At 28.9% G+C, this 19,618-nt stretch overlaps 2 protein-coding genes across 2 annotated transcripts in view; both read left to right on the top strand.

Annotated features, from left to right (window-relative positions):
• The first annotated feature begins 1,459 nt into the window (after window positions 1–1,459).
• LOC111033871 lies at window positions 1,460–13,499 on the top strand. The gene is made up of 4 exons (XM_022314806.1): window positions 1,460–1,572; window positions 1,650–1,867; window positions 5,153–6,458; window positions 13,238–13,499. Exons 1-3 carry the CDS (start codon window positions 1,487–1,489, stop codon window positions 6,379–6,381), a joined length of 1,533 nt encoding a protein of 510 aa, XP_022170498.1. The 5' UTR covers window positions 1,460–1,486; the 3' UTR covers window positions 6,382–6,458; window positions 13,238–13,499.
• Window positions 13,500–15,324: 1,825 nt separating this feature from the next.
• LOC111033870 overlaps window positions 15,325–19,618 on the top strand; it is a 28,794-nt gene continuing 24,500 nt past the window's right edge. Inside the window, exon 1 of the mRNA XM_022314804.1 lies at window positions 15,325–15,799. Coding sequence (XP_022170496.1) covers window positions 15,729–15,799 — 71 coding nt within the window. The 5' untranslated portion in view covers window positions 15,325–15,728. The remainder of the gene's footprint in view (window positions 15,800–19,618) is intronic.

The raw sequence follows: 19,618 nt of genomic DNA on the forward strand, positions 1-19,618 counted from the left end.
TACATTTTTTCGAACCACCGCAGTATAAACCGCAAAACCGCATGATTGAAATATCTAAGACACTAGAGCTGAAGTCATATCGGTTCTTTCAATTTAATATTGGCTTATAATTTAAGAGTTCCTACAGAAAATACCTATTGAGATATTTCATATCGGTGTAAAATCATCTTTAACTTAAGAAAAATTATTCCAAAATATTATTTTTAATATGATACACCTGATGAAGAAATATTGGAAAATATGAATCAGATTTACCCTCTAGCATTGGAGTATTTCGCGGAGAACTGTGTTTATGGAAGAAAGTATCTGAAAAATCAGATACTCCTACAGGAGCCTTTAAATTTGAATCCATGTTTTCTAACATTGAGTGCTTTCTAAAGATACTATGTAGTATATATTATACCTGTTAAAATAGACACTTTAGCGACTTTAGTTGGTCGAAACTAATCAAAACCTATTTAAGGTCTACAATGAATCAGAATAGACTCAATGGATTATCAATGCTTCATATTAATAAAGATATAGCGTTAACCCCAGAAGAGGTATTGGACATATTTGCAAAAAACATAAAAGAAAACTTCAATTAGATTTGTAATTATTAGGCATCAACATATGTTTTTTATTTATGTATTTTTAAATTTATATTCACTTAGTACCCCATTTATAATTAATTTACTATAATACAAATAATATGTCCTCTGTTAAAAAAATTCTGGACCTGCCGCTGATTGTTAATATATTTTAATGCAAAAAATAAAAATAAAAATAAATTATAATACCTAAATTATATAAGTAAGTTTTAAATTGTACCTAAAACTGTGTTTTAGCATAACATATAGTTGTACTGAATGTTGGTATCAAAATTTGATATAATTAACTAATAAGGTAAATCAACTTTGTAACCTTGTGATTTTGTAATATATTGTTGGTTTAAGTTTTACCCAGTGGCCTCTCATAAGTTAGGCAGACCCACAGTAGTTACTAAATCCTGGGTACCTCACTGGATTGGATAAAACTCTAGATTGTAGAATGTGGTACTTTGTATTACTATATAAAATACACAAATCATAAACATAAAGTAGGTATAGCTGTGTAGTGTGTATGTATAATATAAAAGTCTGAAGTCCAATTATGACCAATTATATTAAAAGTGTTATTAAGTTTAAATACCATTTGTTATATCTTATATCTAATATACTTATGTAATTATATTTACATAATAATGTATACTTAAATACTTTATGTATATAATAGTACAAAGTATCTGCATTCTGAAATTGTACATATATTTACCTGACTTTACTAAGTGCCTGTGTTATGCATTTTAATCGATGGACCGTACAAAGTGACTGCTTACCACTGTTGAGTGATAAACCCACTTCCCACATTCCCATCTTTTTTATTTGTTTAAAATGATTGCTCTCTCTATAAATATATTATTTTAGGCATTCTATTTTTACAGATATTTTTCAAATGTTTAAAGATTATGAAAGGTGATTATACTACAGCCAATAATATGATGAATCAAATAGTTCAGGAAATACATATCAAAGTTGAAAAAAGCCAAAAAAGGTAAATGTTTACTTGTGTATTTAGGGATGTTTTAATACAACAAATGACTAAACATTTAGTATTTATTGTTTTGATAGTTCAAATAACAACTGCGATTCAACAAACAATATAAATTTGATGGACGAAAAAAAATGTAACAAGAAATTAGCCAAGATACATGGGCATAAATCCAATAAAAAATACAAAAAACTACTAAAAAGCTATGACCCAATACTAAATAACAATGAACTTGTGAAGGCATTATCTGATCCAGAAGATAAAATCGGAATAAATGACAAACTATTTGATGCTTTAGGTAAGCACATTATAATTGTAGAATCTGAGCTGATAGGTATTGATTTTACTATTATGTGATGTTTTTTCAACACATTTTGTAGAAATAAACATTTTACATCTTCAACTTTGAAGGTGGTTTCTGATAGTACATTTGACTAGTTGATTCTTAAGGGGGGGGGGGTTACAAGTAGAAAATTCTCATAAATTTTTATAATAATTTGGATATAATTGGAAGTAAATATACAACACTAGTTTTAAACAAGAAGTTTTATTTATTTGTTGCAATTTAGAAATAACCTTGGATATTAGAATTTTAAAAATATTTTGGTTATTTTTGGGATATTTATTATTGATTATATATTTAAAAAAGTATAATTTCAGATTTATAGCGGAGCAGTGTAGTATTGGTTGTACATTTTTTTTGTGTGTATAAAAAGTTTTGATTTTTAATTTTGAGAGTGGCTTCTGATAGAAAATTTGATTTAATTGGTGCTTTTGAGAGGTTAAAATTGAAAATTATCAGTACTTTTTAATAGTGTTAGTTTGTCAACACTAGTTTTGAGATAATTGATTTTGTGTTTTTGGTGTAACTCAATAACAAATAACTGTAGATTCATATGTGATGACTAGGGCTTAGATTTTTATGTATTAAAAAAACCAAAATGTGTAAATATATATGTAATTAAAAGTCGCTGTATATGTGATAAAAAAATGAAAATATGGAATATAAAAAAATTACAAAAAAATATTAAAAATCGCTTTTTAAATTACATTATTACCTAATTTATTTATTTTACTTTAACATTATTCATCTTGATCTTGATCTAAGAAGCAATGAGATATACATTCTAAAATTTTCAAAATTAAATGATCAATGATTTGGTCGTAACACAGATTTGTACCGACTAAAGAAGCGCTTGACTTCCACCGAGGTAATGGGTACGAAAAATTTCATATTTGCAATGTCCAAAGGACATCTGTTCAGTCAGTTATATTACCCCATTAATTACGAAATGTGTATCTCTAATTAATTTTAAGCAATCTAACCTGGATTTTTATGTGATGCACTGTGCATTTTTTCTTTTACTGCAACTCTCAAGGATCCTTGTTCTTGTATTCTATGCATTTTTCAGTTTCTTTTATAAGTCCTAAACTTTGAACTAAAGTCATTTTTCTTGTTTCTAGTTCAAACACTAACATATATTAATAAATCGTTATCTATTATTTATCGAAGTCATAAATGTCAAACACAATATGATAGTTGGTCGGTTTGTGTACTTTTATAAACATGGGAATTTGTCTGTATTGAAAAATATAATCGTATTTAATTATTAATAAATCGTATATGAACAAATTTTCGAAATATGTAGGAAAAACGGAATTATTGAGAAATATGTAAAAATATATACTTATGGCAAAATACGTAAAAACATGTAAAATAAAATAAAGTTCATTACATTGGAAATCACTTGAAACAAATTTATCACTTACCTTAAGTTAATTTATCAAGTAAACAGTAAAAATATGTGTTTAAAATTTTAAATATAAACCCTAGCCCTAGTGATGACTGATAATTAGGACATAGTCACAGAAATACAGTCCAAGTCAAAGCTTACCAAAACTTAAACTTTATCAACACTTCTGCTTTTCATAGTATTATTGACAGGAAATCTTATTGATTTTATCCCACAATAAATTATGGGGCCTCGCCAAAGTTTTCTGTATACACCACCTACCTACATTACCTATACACCTACAAACTACTTTATGTTAAGGCTGTTATTTTTAATATTTGTGTTCTGTCTAATTAATTGGTATAAATGTAACTTATACTTGATACCATATTATGACATAAAATTGTGATTATTATGCAGTTGTTGTATCATAGCTTATGGAATGTGTGTAAATAATATTAGGTATCTAGTAATTCCTTAAAAAAAACCTAACATAAAATTAACTTAATAAATGAGTATAGATAGTGGATACCTCCTACCTAATTTATTGAATCACTATCAATAATTTAAACAATTTTTTCATTCAATTTATACAAATGATTACAACAAAACCATAATCAACTACATTTTTCAATATTTTTTTATTAGGTTGTGTATCAATTTAAATATTATTAATGTGTTAACAGTCAATAATCGTAAGAAAAATTATATTTTTTAAAATAGGTATTCAGTTACTTTTTTTGTGTCACAATTTAAGTCTTACACTTAAAACTTTATAAACTATTACAAATTTGTAAAAGTATAATACATTTAAAAAAATCTCATACCTTACAGTGATAATTAGTTTATCTCCGAGTCTCATAGGCAAACTCCATAGAGTATGGTTTTTGTTAATTATCTTTTGAATTTTTTCCAATTATTTCTCAAATTAAATTATACTATTGTGGTGACTGCGGACAATGTAGACAACCAAGAGCCGTGGAATGTCACCAGAATAACCTATGGAGTTCTCTCTTCCGACAGTTTTATGGGCCATTCAAGCAGCCTGGTGTTCTCTTGAGTCTACTTCTGGTAGAACTAGTCAATGAATAGCCATTCTGACTTCCTGGAATATTTCTTGTACCAAGAGTGGACACCACCATTTTAAATTTACAATATTTTTAGGTGCTGTAAGAAAATAATACAAGGGATATTAATTTAAATTATTAAGGGTTTTTATTTACCAACTACATCTTTATGATTCATAAATCAAAAAAAAAACCAAAACATGTTGAAAATTTCATATATTTCTAAATAACAATAAGAGCACAATAATTTTGAAAATATATAGGTATTAAAAACTTATATGAGTACACGGTGTAAATTTCAAATCCTTACTGTTATTTATTTTTGAACTACTACAAAAGATTTTGACAAAAACTGGTTTTGTGTAAAATATCAAGTGAATTTTTACTTATGGCCTCTCAATAGTACCATTAGTTCAAACTACATCCGGTTTACTACCAGATATTAACCTAAACCGCCTGAGATCAGCATTGTGTCATTATAAAAGCATTACACTCATTGCTCTGCTCAGAAAGCGATAATTTTGCAACAAACCTAAGACGTTTTCTTAAAAATACAAATTTAGAATATGTCAATAACATATAATTATGTTGTTATATTATATGTTAAATTAATATGTTTATTTATACAAAATTAAGTCTGATTTGATGTCATTTCAGCATTTGTCATATTGGTTGGTTTTTTTAGCTTGACTCTTTGAATGTCTATTAATTTTTATATTAATTAAAAACTCTAACAAATAATTGTTGAATACCTTAAATAATGAATTATTTGTATGTTTCCAGGTACTAAAATGTCAAGTAAAGCTGAACACTGTGGTGATAATGATAAATCTGAAGCTTCTTTTACTTCTACTCCTACTCCAAATGGAATTAAATTTTCAATTCTACGTGCTGCCAATAGTTCTACAATGAAATCGCTGAAAATACCCATTATTTTCAAAGACCAAAAATTATGTGATACATCAAATATTAAAAAATTACCTAATGATAATAAACTCATTTCTACTGATTCTAGTGAAATGTTCGATAAAATCAGTAGAAATGAATCAATTCAAGCATCATCCTCCAAAGTTGAAATTCAGACTGCCAATTTTTCATCATCTAATAATGTTCAAGAATGTTCATATTCTGAACAAGCTAGTCATTTGAAACCAACAACTGAAGTTGATTGTGCAGCATCCCCAATAACCATTGACAATTATCATTATGAAAATACAAAAGATTTTTTGAAACTGCAAAAAATTATTTTCAAATTTGATCTCTCCAGAACTGATGCTTTTAAGAAGTTGGTCTGCATAATAAAAAAGACATTCAATTGTAACTTACAAAGACTCCATAAAATCAATTATAGGTGGCACAGTCCTGAAATACGTGTTATTCAAATATTGCTTAAGGAACTATTACAAGAAATAGATCAGACTGCAAACAAAATCATACATTTCTTGACATTATTGAACATTTTATTTCGTAAATCTGTTGATACTTATAAAATGTCAATACGTGACGTTTATTATAGTTTCTTTGGTTTTACAGATTTTATTAAAAGGTGTTTGTTGTCTCATGATAATAAAATGGCAATGGAATGGATCCCTATGGTATGGAATAATTGTTTTTATTATAGTCTTATTTTGGTGGAGTATATTTTATTTAGTATTACCAAAAGAAATTTGCCATATAAAAGTATACAAACTCTTTTTGAATGGTCATACGTCCCAGATGTTGAGAAGCTGTTAAAAATATTAACATATGACAACAGGAAGCGTTCAGCTAGCATTAAGTTTGCAACTGATGATATCAATAGTTATTTGAAGCAACGTCCAATACAATCAGAATACCAAGATATGCCAGAAGAACCACTTAATAAAAAAAGAAAATTTACTTCATATGAACAGGAGTTTCAACAAGCACAACAACCAGCTAATCTTAAGGTTACAATTGATGAAAATTCTGTCAGAGAAGCTCAAGTTATATTAAGTTCGATTGGTCAGAAAATGTATGACGACACACAATAATAACCAATGATGCATAAACTGAAGATGAATATAATTAATCAAAAAACATTCAATATATTTCTAAAAAAATTATGCAGGTAAAATTATTTTATTTTATTGTATACTAAAATATTTGCTGGTTATTTATTTAATTTATTTTGTTAAGCAATAGTTATTTATAGGTATAATGATTAAAATAAATCATAATAAAATTTAAATTTAAATTATTATACAACAATTAAATACATTTAGTGAATATTTAATTTAAGAGTTATTACTTAATAGGTACTAATTTTTAATTAGTAATTATTAATGAGGTAATATCTATTAATAATATAGATTTCCCATTTCCACAATTTTGGTATGGTAAAGTTTTGTAAATGGTGCCCAACACTTTTGCAGACAATAATAGTCTGAAATATAGACTAAGTATTTCTATTTTATATTTCAAATATTTGTTACTTATATTGATTGTATCATGTATGCACCGAATTAAGAATAGGTATTAAAATAGAATGGGCACATTGAAAAAGCCTGGAACCTGCTTAGGTTAACTCAATTTTACTGGTGATGGCGATATGACATTATTAAAAATTATTCCGGTGACTGGCATTGAGTTTGCACACCAAAAAGTTAAATTAATCAAATCCGTGATATTATCTATATATTATATTCATTTTTTTATACTTATGGTTTCTTTGGAAAACTAAGTCTGAATGTCTTCTATTCAACCGATCTGACTGATTTTTTTTTTGAACGAAATAGTGTATGGTGTGAAAATGAGTCGTCTACTTAGAAGAGTTCAAAAAGATAATTAAATAGAAGTTACGAAAATAGTAATACAACATTGGCGACACGCCACCTGTCTCCAGTTGTACCACCTGTCCAATACAATAAAATAAAATGTCACAGTTATACTATGTATTCGATTAGTTTCTCATAATAAGACTTGAAATTTTGAAGTAGTTGTTTGCCATAGAGAAAAAACTATATTAGTTTACTATTATTAATTTTGTTCTTCTGTATTTTTAAGTATATCCACTTCAATTATAGTTGGCTCGAATTCATAAAGACAGTGATGCCGACAGTGACGGTTTTTTAAAAATAATTTCACTCTCCCAAACGGTATAAATAAACGTTGCCCATACAGACTATTCATTTTTTGGTCAAAATGAATCCACTAGGCACTAGCCCCAAAATTGTACACACATATTTTTTGGGATCCTAGACTGGTTGTAATTGTGTAGAATAGAAGCCAATGGTTACAGCGGTTATATATAGAAAAACAGGGGCATCCCTAGACAGTTTTCAAGGGGGGCGAACCTATAAATTACAATTTTGATCATCATTATTTTGTTGACAGTACATTAAAAATTGTTATGGGGGAGCATGTTCCCCTCCCCCTTCGAAGACGCATATGGTTGATGCTTATGATTAAAAAAATACTCAACTGATTCAAGGGAGTTTTAGGGTTGTTCACTACTAAAATGTGTTAATACTATTTAAGTCATAACCATATTTTTGTTAATTTCTACTTACAAGGTGCTCCCCCCCCCCCCCCAATGGTTTGTATTTTAGAAAGTTTTAATATTTTGACAACATTCGTAAAAATCACGAAAAATGCAAATTATTTTGAGGTAGAACTTCATAAATATCGTTCCTTTTATATCTACAATTTGAAAATTTAATGAAAAAAAATGTCTATCGGACAAATAATAAATATTTATGAGCTTTTGAAGTTGCAATTTTTACACCTTTGGATATTCACTTGATATCTCATGAAGTGATTTTCCTATTTTGTAGTAATTCACAAATGAATAACCATAAGTACCTACTCGAAATTTCCATCATATTTTTGTTTTATCATGATCTATACTTGATGCACCTACATGTGTTGTCTCCGTCTTACACTCCACAGTCGTACGACCCATCAAAATTTCGTACACCAGTTTCAATAGTGTGCTGTTAGTTTTGATATTAGAGTGAATTTATCCATTATAAAATTAAAATTAAAGACTATTATCTAAGGCATCTAGGGTATCAAGGTGGAGACAATAAGTGCCCGTGTGGTGTTCTCTTAAACTGCCAAATTTAAGATAGGTATTAGTATTATACATTGTGTTGTATTATTTTGTAAGAGAAATTACAAATTACAATAATTAATTACTACTTTTGATTGATTGTTTATCCATTATTTGTTTAGTTTTATTAAAATATTATGTTCTTGATTGTTATGATAGTGATAATACTAAAATTGGATTGGCATTCCCTAAATCGCCAAGATATTTAGGAAAAAGCCAAAGGGTTTTCACTAAAAGTACATTTCATTGTATATGAGAAACATTTTAAACCATCTAATGTTGTTTGTTGTGAGTGTCTGGGGAAAGTAGCAATTTACATCATGTAATTTACGCTACAGTAGTAAATTATGTATTTACAATAGATAACAAAGAAAAGACTCTCACGGCACCTATAACTATTTTCTTTTGAAAAATCTAGCAAATTATGCACTAATTTGGCTAATATGCCACTTGGAACACTTTGAATACTTTTATAAATATTAATATCACCCAAAAAGTTCTTTATGGGATTTGGAATGAACGTTGTAATATTTCATTAAGGATGGTTTGGTGAAATTCTAAATTTGATATCATTTCAACAGCATTTATCATCTCAAAGCTTTCTTGATTGAACCATCAATTTATTGTAGTTGGTAACATTTCATATAACTTTTGGTATGTCCTTTTTTATTATTCTGTAATACACTGTTATTTTTAATCCTTCAGGCTTAAATTAAAAAATGTGTTAGTTTGTTATTGAAACTTGAAAAGTGTACTTAATTTAGACACTTTTCTATTCCTGTAATAAGAAATTTGTATATCATACTCTTTTAATCACATTTTTCACTAAGATACCTATTCACTATTCGTAAGTTACAATATTTATCAATGATGTTAAAAAATAATAACCTTCGACCTTATTTATTTAATTTATATGTGGTCCCAGAAAAGACAATTGTCTTATAATCTAGCTGAGAGGAGGGGAGGGCACAAGTAGAACATAAATCAGTAAAGTTGAAAAATAATGAGTTTTGATGAAAATGAGAAAATAAATTACAAATAGAACACAAAGTACATTTTAATATTGTTGAAATATTATTTGTATTTAGAAGGTACTAGGTACTAAACCTAACCTGCTTATTTGATGCAGGAGATTAGGTACAATGTACAAACTACAAAAGTAAGAAAAGTAAAAATATCATTTATTTCTTTTATTTCTTTATCAAGTCTTCAAAATATTCTTACCTCAATCATATTAGAAGTCTTATTATAAGATCTTTATATGTAATAATATTAAATATTTCACTCAACGTACTGCATTATTACAGAAACAGGTTGTGCAGATACATATTATAGGCAGATTATAGACGTTATAGTCATCAAAGAGAAAATATCTATATTAATAACTCGATAAGTTAAATACGAAAAAAAATATTAACCTAACACAGTTTGAAGAAAAGTTGTTCAACTATTTAAAATTAGTATGTAGATCACAATTAAGAATGACTACGTTCTTGAGAAAGATCTAATTTCCTAAATTATAATAAATAATAATCAATTTTATTGAATTTTTTATCATAGTGTATAGCAGTTGCGCTGAAGTGTTAGAAAAATACTATGACATTCACATTGTACATCAAGGGGCCACTCACTATCATACTTATTTATCTTTGGCAAGCCACAAAAAAGTCCCTGCGACATCAAGCTCCGAATACTCCACTAATAAATCCGTCCGGTGGATTAGCTTTTACAGACGCTGATAAAGCTGAACTGTTGAAAAATCACCTAGCAAAAATCTTCACACCACATTCTGATATACAAATTCCCCATCACACAGCTTTAGTTAACAGATTTCTTGACAGCCCTCTTCCACCTACTCTTCCATCGAAATCTTTTACTCCCAACGATATTAAAAATGCAATTCAAAACTACAGCCTTAAGAAATCCCCTGGTTATGATCTAATAACTGCGGAAGTTGCCAAATGCCTCCCAAAAAGAGCAATTGTCCTGCTAACAGTTCTGATAAATGCCTCCCTAAGATTAGCTTACTTCCCACAACTTTGGAAATTTTCAATAGTAATTGTATTTCCAAAACCAAAAAAACCACCTGATATTCTCTCTTCATATCGACCTATAAATCTTTTGCCCTTTTTCGCAAACATTTTTGAAAGGCTTATTCTTAAAAGAATTTTGCCATACATTTTTTCAAACAACAAAATTCCAAACACGCAATTTGGCTATCGTGCCTCTCATGCTACAACTCATCAATTGCATAGACTAGTCGACGCCATTTCGTTCTCTCTTGAAAAGAAAAAATACTGCTCGTGCGTGTTCCTTGACGTCTCACAAGCCTTTGACAGGGTTTGGCATGAAGGACTACTATTTAAGATAAAAGCTTTTCTTCCCACAACATATTTCTTACTCATTAAATCTTACCTTACGGATCGTCACTTCCAAGTCAAGTTTGGCTCTTCCTTTTCAAATATTGAAAAAATGAGCGCAGGAGTCCCTCAAGGTGGCATTCTTTCACCTATACTATACAATGTATATGCAGCAGACCAACCTACTTCTCCAACAACATCTGTAGCTGAATTTGCGGATGATAAGGCAATTATATCAGTACACAAAGACCCTCACATTGCTTCTTTAAACCTTCAAAACCACCTTGACCTAATGTCTGTCTGGTATGATAAATGGCGAGTTAAAGTAAACCAATCAAAATCCATTCATTCTACATTCATTCTTCGTCTCCCTCCCTGCCCAGAAATCTTTCTTAATAACATACCAATCCCTTCATCCCAATCGGTTAAGTACTTAGGTCTAATCCTTGACCGTCGCCTGACCTGAGGACCTCACATCAAAGCTAAAAAACTCGGCCTAAACGAACGACTACGCTCAGTTAAACCACTAATATCTAACAAGCACACTAATTTAAACACCAAACTTCTCATATATAAATCATTAATCAAGCCCATGTGGACTTATGGCCTACAATTATGGGGCAATGCAAAAGTAACTAATGTAAATAAAATCCAAACCGTTCAAAATAAAATTTTAAGATTAATCACTAAAGCCCCACCATATGTCTCCAACTACTCTCTGCACACAGATCTAAACATAAAAACTGTTCATGCTGAAGCCATAATATACTACAAAAGATTTCACAACAGACTTCCACATCATCCTAATCCCCTTATATCCAATTTAGCTTCTCGCATAATTCCAGGCAACCCAACACGTCGACTAAAAAGAAATTGGTGTCGTGAATTACTAAATGAATAATCCAAATAATTAAATAAAAAAAATAAAAAAATATATATATAAATACAATTAGGTAGTGCCTTCACTGGTTGGCTTCTTCCCTCACGATTTCATGTACAAAATATTATATCACATATTCTTATTGTGTCTAACGGGTACAGATTGTATATATCTTATTGAAATTAAAAAAAAAAAAGAAATTTATCTTTTTAGTTAAAATTCTTTATACATATCATTTTATATAATTTGTAGTTTTAATGAAACAAATTCTTAGTCAATTCAAGACAATTGCAAGTACACTATAGTTTATAATAATATTGTCTACAACTTACAAGTATTAACAGCATATCATAATATTTGACGTGTATATACAGTTATACTTATACAGTGGTCGAAGTGGGGGGGAGGGGGGATACGGAGGGATGACATCCCTCTACTTTTTTGTATTTACATTTTTCATCCCTCTACTTATTTTGTCTAGAATAACGCATTCCTCCGAAGACTTTTGTTTTAAAATGAAATAATTATTATGATTTTTATATTTATACCTATGTATAAGAAAACTTTTTATTTTTCGTATAGGCCTAAACCTGAATTGTAAGGCATCCCTCCACTTATCTTGAGTCATTTCGACTACTGTACTTATACGATAATTTAATTTTCTAGTTATTTTTAGCATTTTTTTTCCAATTTCCAGAATCTGGTTGTTGGCCGTATTTTTCTTATCAATAATTATTATTTGTTCTGGAAACATATTAGTAAAATGATATTGTATATGTCTAATATCTATATGGTCTACTAAAATCTATTCATGTGCAAAATTATTTTATTAAGAAAAATAACAGAAATGTATGTGTTATTATATTATTGGATTATTTTTATATTAATATTTACGTATAAACGAACAATTTCAAAAATTGTTTATACTTGATAGATCATTTTTTTTAAATCAACTGTGCAGAGCTAATTTATTTCGACTGCCAATTAAACTGGTTAAGTTTAAACGTTTTAAAAAAATTAACTTTTTAACTAGTTAATGCCCACCTTTGGATTTATATAATGTACTCTTTCAAGAAAACATTTCTCTTTATTATTGCTCTGGTAATAACTAATTAGTTAGTTAATTATTGCATAATATACATACACGTATGTATTGTGCACATCATACGATTTGTTCCTCAACATATTTTAATTAAAATAATAAAATATGTAATAAACTATTATATTTTGTACGTTAACGTGTACATTTAATTTATGAAGATTCATAATAATTACATAATATTCGTTGTAATTAAGAGACATTTATATTTTAGTTGTTAACAAAGTTAATTTAAGTTTATTTATTTATTTATTTATTTATTTATTTATTTTTTTTATTTTTTTTATTTAAGTTGTTATTATTTAATATTCATTTAAGTATTATTATGTTGTTAAAATAATATAGCATATTAGAACAATTCTTTCCGTTTTTTATAATATAACGATTTCTGAATTTCATATAATTTAATTTAATTTAATTTAATTTAAAATAAATGTTTATCTTATTGTTGCAGCAGTTATTTGATTGCATTTGAAGAATGCCAAAATTCTATGCTGTGTTCAAAATTGGATTTTATAATTAGTTTAGTCTAATTATGTTTAACCTATTTATAATTATTAATTTTAAGATAAGCAAATTGCCTAATTACAAATATATTATATATATAATTAAAAACATAGTATTATAACAATATTATTTTGAAAATATGTAAATTGTTATGTTCGACTGAGACATTCTTTTTGTTTACATTTGTCATTAATTCACAACACACAAGTTATATCTCCATAATTACAAAATGTAATATGTTTTTTTTCTCACTTTAGTATTAAATTAAATTATTATTTCTTATCATTATTTATTTCATAATTATTACAACAATATACAAAGTGTAAAACTTTATAAATTATAAGCGTGTTAAGTTTTTTCTTCTATCAATGTCCTAATTCCTAAATATTTTCTATATATCTTAAGTCATTACCTCCTTCCTAACACTGCTTACCAAGGTAATACCTAAACATACTTTCTCTATGAACTATGGTGTAAGACTGTAAGCAATTTAACTCTAGAATCAAATTATTAACTTATTATTTAGTTCTCGAGTGAACTCGATAGGAGCTTATAGGATTTAGCATGTTTCTTATTATTAATTTGAAACATAGCATAGCGATATAAAAATCTGTTTCATAATACCAGAAGTACATTTTTTTTGCATATTCTACATATTATATTAATTTTTTTAATTATTCTTTCAATTAGTAAAAAAAATATGTAGTGCATACCTAAAGGAATACTCAAAGAAATTAGTGAGGGATGTGTTTTCCTCGTCTGCCGGACATTTATAGTTGAAATTATGAACCGCCGATTTGCTTTTATTAATTTTAATCTCAAAATGTTGCACATTAATACATCTACTAATTTTGGTAGTAATTAGTATTTATTAAATTAACCATACAAAAATAAATAGAAAATTGATTACATTTTCGTTTTTTTTTTTATAACCTTAAAAAAACCCGAAGTCTGAACATATAAATATCGATTTACATAAAATTAATAAAATCATTTTATACAGCATAAATTAATAATATTACTAATGAGAATACTTTTGAATTTTTGATACTATTTAGTGAAGTAAAAATGTATAGTTAATAATGTATATTTAGAGGTATTTTCAAGTTCTAGTCATCAACTTATAGTCATAACTAATATTTTACACAGATCAATAAGTTGAGTTACTTTATAATACTGCTTTTCGATTGGTTCCGAAAGGTCATAATTCGTAGAACCACTAACGGAATGAAAATGAGTTATCTCTCAACAAAATGTAAGTAGTAACAATTTTATCGAACACAAGAATATAGTTCGTTTTAAATGCATATAATATTAATATTGTATTAAGATTTGTACAAGTTTCGAGGTCGATAATAACGCAACGCTTACACGTGACACATATTATGTACCATCACGATAAACGATAACGAACCTTGCGTTTAACGTTCGATTCAAATTAAAACGAAAATGTAGAACTCAACGTCGGTATTGTACACATTACATAATATTACGAAATGTTATACCATAATTATATTATTATTATAATAATTCTGTGTGTCTTGGTGTATTAAAGCGAGATTGGATGACGTCAATAACGTTATAGTACTATTTCGTACGAATACGGCCGACGGGAACGTTTACTATTTTATCATATCATACTATTCAATGGCGGCGGTAAACGTACATAATATAATAATATATTGTACACGGCCGGCGTGGTTACCGTATGGCCGTAAGAGAGGCTAACTATCGACCGCGATTGTGCGACGCGACGGCCAAACCGTTGAACAATAATATTCAAACAGATCCTTAGCGACAACAACTGTTTATTTAGGTACAGCGCAGCTGCTGCCGAACGATACCACAGCCCACAGGTATGGATTCTCGTGTATTATTATTATTATTCCGAGCAGCTGCAGCCAGCCGCGCCGTATCGGCGGCAACCTGTGTTTACCACGCGGCAAGAATACTGGTCCGCAGTCCGTACTGCGTCATTCCACGTTCGTAGTGGTGCGAGAGAGAGCGCCCGTGTGAGGCGCCAGAGCGTGTATGTTTTGGGGTGGGGATTCGGCGTCGGCGGCGGCGGACGTCTGGACTAGGACGAAATCCCTTAGAGTACAGAAACTCAGATCATTATTATCCACTATCCGGGCCGTGCTGTAATGTTGGACTTCCCGCCGGATTAGTATTTACGACATTTACGTGCACAGTGTTACAGCGAAGCGCGCGGAACCGATACGTTTTGTGTTAGTCCGACCGTTCGCGTTGTGCTTTTTGACCGGCGAACTGCCGTGTGCACGATTATATTATTTTTCGAATTTATACCTTTGTTTTGACGACACTCAATTACGCTCCAGCGCCGCCGAGACGATATCGTTACAATTTGAATTATTTTGAGACACCGATTTCTTTTTTGAATATTGTTTTTTCAACGGTTTTTTTACAAATCATGATTTTTTATGGCTGAACTAAGTTCGGCGAAGCTTTTTGTAGAACCGCTACGCGCGTACAACATACGCGTGTTATCAAGGTAAGATACAATAATTTGTTTTCATTTTTTTGTTTGATTGTCGATTCTATCTACCGGCGACGGCGATCTCGTTTTTTCTCGCCGCCGCCGCGATCGAGTAGTGATTAGCAAAGACGGAAACGTTTGAATGTTAACGATTTAACATCATGATATCTTGTATAACATATATACAAAATACGGTTGTTGCGGACTGTCTTTCTGTCAATTATATTACTAACATATACTATTTTAATATTATCTATGGAAGTAGGCTGTCGGCAATACTCCATAATCGATATCATCCACTCACAATCATGACGGTAGACTCTTTGTACCTTATCAGTGCCTCGAAGCATATTATGACGCGCGAGTAGAGACTATTTCGCGGGCTTATTTTACGTTAGACTGGTTAGAGTAATAATATAATTTTCGATTGTTTGTGGTCGATGAAATTCGCCGTCGATCATTATTCATAGTTCATACTCATTATCTCATTGATCGCCGTACATCAAAATCGGTGAAATAATCGGAAAATATAAATACTTTGTTTAATAGTTAATACTTCTGTAGTTCTGTACCTATCAATTATTATTTACTTATAAACATTGTTATTATCTATGCTATCGTATTCTTAAAAATAATATACCTTTAGTAAGATCGCCAGATTATTTGGACAACGAAATTTCAATTCATTTTTTACTTGAAATAAACTGGTGAATCCTCTTTTCTCCGTAAATCGTACTTTTCATCGATACATCGTTTAAGTATAATATTGTAATATTATGATTTAAAAATAATTAATTATTTCGATTTCCGGTAAATTCGACGGGCATATTGTGATGGATATTATGCGTTTCGTACGTTTATGTCAAACCAACCGCTCGTTTTGTTATTTTTATTGTGGACTTCACTTGCTGTAATTTAGCACTCACACAAATCAATTTAAAAAAAAAATTGCCAGAAATAGAAAATATTTATAAAAAAAACATGTGAACAGCGGTGTTCGAATACGTCATTAACGAGGCGTCAGTTGTTCGTGTTTGTGAAGTATTATGTTATAAATTGTACTTTCGATATAATCCATTTATTATTATTATTTTTTATAATTAATATTCTACGAAATTATTAACCTATTGTCAAACATAAAAATCACTTGGTTTACTGTTTAATTATGTAACTAAGAATCTATATAACCTATTTAATTAAAATATATATTAAAATTTCAAAATAAATTTTTGTTACACGTTAAGATAACAAACATGTACCTACAAGTGTATGACAAAATGAGCATTGCCTCTTCTTAAAAAAATATTTTACTTACATTCTCAAGTAAACGTATATTTATGTTAATTTTATTACATATATATTACGCTGAAATGATTATTTACTATACATTTCATACCTACATAAATTAAGAATACTAATATATATACTTATATAGATATAATTATTAATTAAATATACCTCAAATCTTAATTCGTGGTTTTCACTAAAACGCGAACGCTTCTCATGAACGTTAGACTGATAAATATTATTTAATGATAATAAAAATAATACTTATTGACGTTTTGACGAACATTGAATTAATGTTATTTGTTAATATTTACGTAAGTATACGGTATACCTTAACTGTACTACAGTTATTCGTCTTTGAATTACTACAACATATGAAAAATCGATTGACGCGAATTCATTAATTTACTTGTGAATATCCAATATCGAAAATCCGCCGACGCTTAAGCATAGATAATGTTATTACCTAAAAGTTTGATAATTCTTAAATTTACTCTAACGGCATACTATTCAAACTACTAAACGAAAATTTGTTTTGTCGTAAGTTGTTAAGACGGAGACAACAAACGCATGGGTAGCATCCTCTTAACAACTTATACCGAACCAAGTATTACATTTTAAAGTTTTTTAACCAAATGAAAAATTATTTATTGACAGTAATAGAAAAAAAACTTCACTGTTCGTGAAGGTGTTAAAAATAACGATAGAACTCATCATTGTAACTCCACTCAGAATTTTATATTTTTGCATTCAAAGTATTTACAAAAAACATTAAAGTGGTTTTATTTTTTATATAGTTATTACTCGCAATTACTGTACTATTACTGTAGTATTTACTGTTGTACAAAAATGTACGTATGATTTATATATTTATTTCCGATTTCTTATGTTATATCGATTGTACACTCGTACCCAGGGGTGCATCAAAGGTTAATAAAATACATGGAAAAAGCAAAAATATTTTTCGCCCCCAATGTATTATTTATAAATTTATATGAAAGCACGGAAAACATAAAAAAAAGTCCCCTCTGCACTCCGCATCACAGTTTTTCATTTTCATTTCATTCAATATTATGAATACTTAGAAATAAATTTGTTGTTATACTAATTGATAATTATCTACCTATTTGGTACTATAATCCTTTTTTTAGTAGTTCAGACTCCGGTAAATCCGAGGTAAATCGTAATATTTATGTAAAATGTTTGTAATCAATTATCTAGTATGTAATCCCTATATTTGTAGTTATTTGTCTATTATGTATTGAGCATTGATTTGTAATACTAAATTTATCTTTATTAACAATAAAATATGATATTAAAAAAAATTTAATGGCAGAATAATAAAAAAGTTAGCAATATTAAAATATATTTTTTCTTATTTTTTACTCACAAAATTTGTATAATATTTGTCTAATAAAACTCTCCAATAAGCATTTAATTTTCCGTTGACAAAGACGAAGGGGAAACCGTTTTATTTTGAGATTAGGTGGATTTTAAATACATTTTTAAATCGTCGACAACTATGCATGTGAAAGGCGTGCAAGCAAATATTTTTGAAATTATAAGGCCATTAGGATAAGTAACTTTTAATGGAGCATTAGATAATTTTTTTAACAGTCCAAGACAAATCACTATTATGGAATGATTTAGTATTTTATTTAAATTGAATAACTTCTTCAACAAATAATGTATTCAAATCTTCTGTATATGTATTTATAACATTATATGCACTTTGATGTACACCTATAGCATACGATTCAAGTCAAACAAGCTATATTGTTATAACTATAATTATTTGTATTATTAGTTGTGCCTCCAATCTGTATTTTCCATTACTTACCTGTATCATGCAATTTAATGGTTCCTTTATGACTGAAGAAGCTTGTTGTATTTAAATAAAAATATTAAAAAATTTTACCGCCACCAATAACATTTCGCCGGGTCATATGCTGTTTCCTCCTTTAATGCGCCCTTGCTCGTACCTATGCAGGACATTCATTTATAACTATTTTATAAAACATGGGTAGTATAGTAACGATTAGGTTTTAGCTTTTTAGATATCTAGTCTATACCAATACTTCGATTACAATTTGATCGTTGTAATAAAACGCCGCCGTTCCGTCACAGATTTTGAAGAGTCCCACTGTTAAAGAGTTCGGCAGTGGTGTGTGTGACGGTTTTTAACGTCAGTTTATTATTTTGTGTTTGTTTTAAATCTATACTAATATTATTATGTGGTACAATTGTGTTGTTTGTAGGAGGTAATCTCTGAAACTATACTTTCCCGATTTAAAAAAATTCTTTTACCTATACCAGGGGTGGCAAACCTATGGCACGCCGTCCAAATTTCAGTGGCACGTAAAAACGAATTTAAATATTTTTCTTGACATATTTCATAACATTTTGACTGTATTTCATAAAATAAAAGTTGACAAATAAATGCATGATAAAATGTGTAGAAATTTGTTTTTACATCGTTTGTCCCAACTTTTTTAATTGAATAGCGCTGGGATAAACCTAATTTGAGTCCTGAGTTACGATGAATTA

This window comes from Myzus persicae, unplaced genomic scaffold, assembly GCF_001856785.1.
Source record: "Myzus persicae strain clone G006 unplaced genomic scaffold, MPER_G0061.0, whole genome shotgun sequence".
In the NCBI taxonomy this organism is placed as follows: Eukaryota; Metazoa; Arthropoda; class Insecta; order Hemiptera; family Aphididae; genus Myzus; species Myzus persicae.

What these genes read in the sequence shown, in the direction of transcription:
- LOC111033871 (XM_022314806.1), top strand. Translation starts at nt 1,487, where the DNA reads ATGAAAGGTGATTATACTACAGCCAATAATATGATGAATCAAATAGTT. An exon ending in GTTGAAAAAAGCCAAAAAAG is followed by an intron (nt 1,573 to 1,649) that starts GTAAATGTTTAC and finishes TTGTTTTGATAG; the next exon opens with TTCAAATAACAACTGCGATT. An exon ending in CAAACTATTTGATGCTTTAG is followed by an intron (nt 1,868 to 5,152) that starts GTAAGCACATTA and finishes GTATGTTTCCAG; the next exon opens with GTACTAAAATGTCAAGTAAA.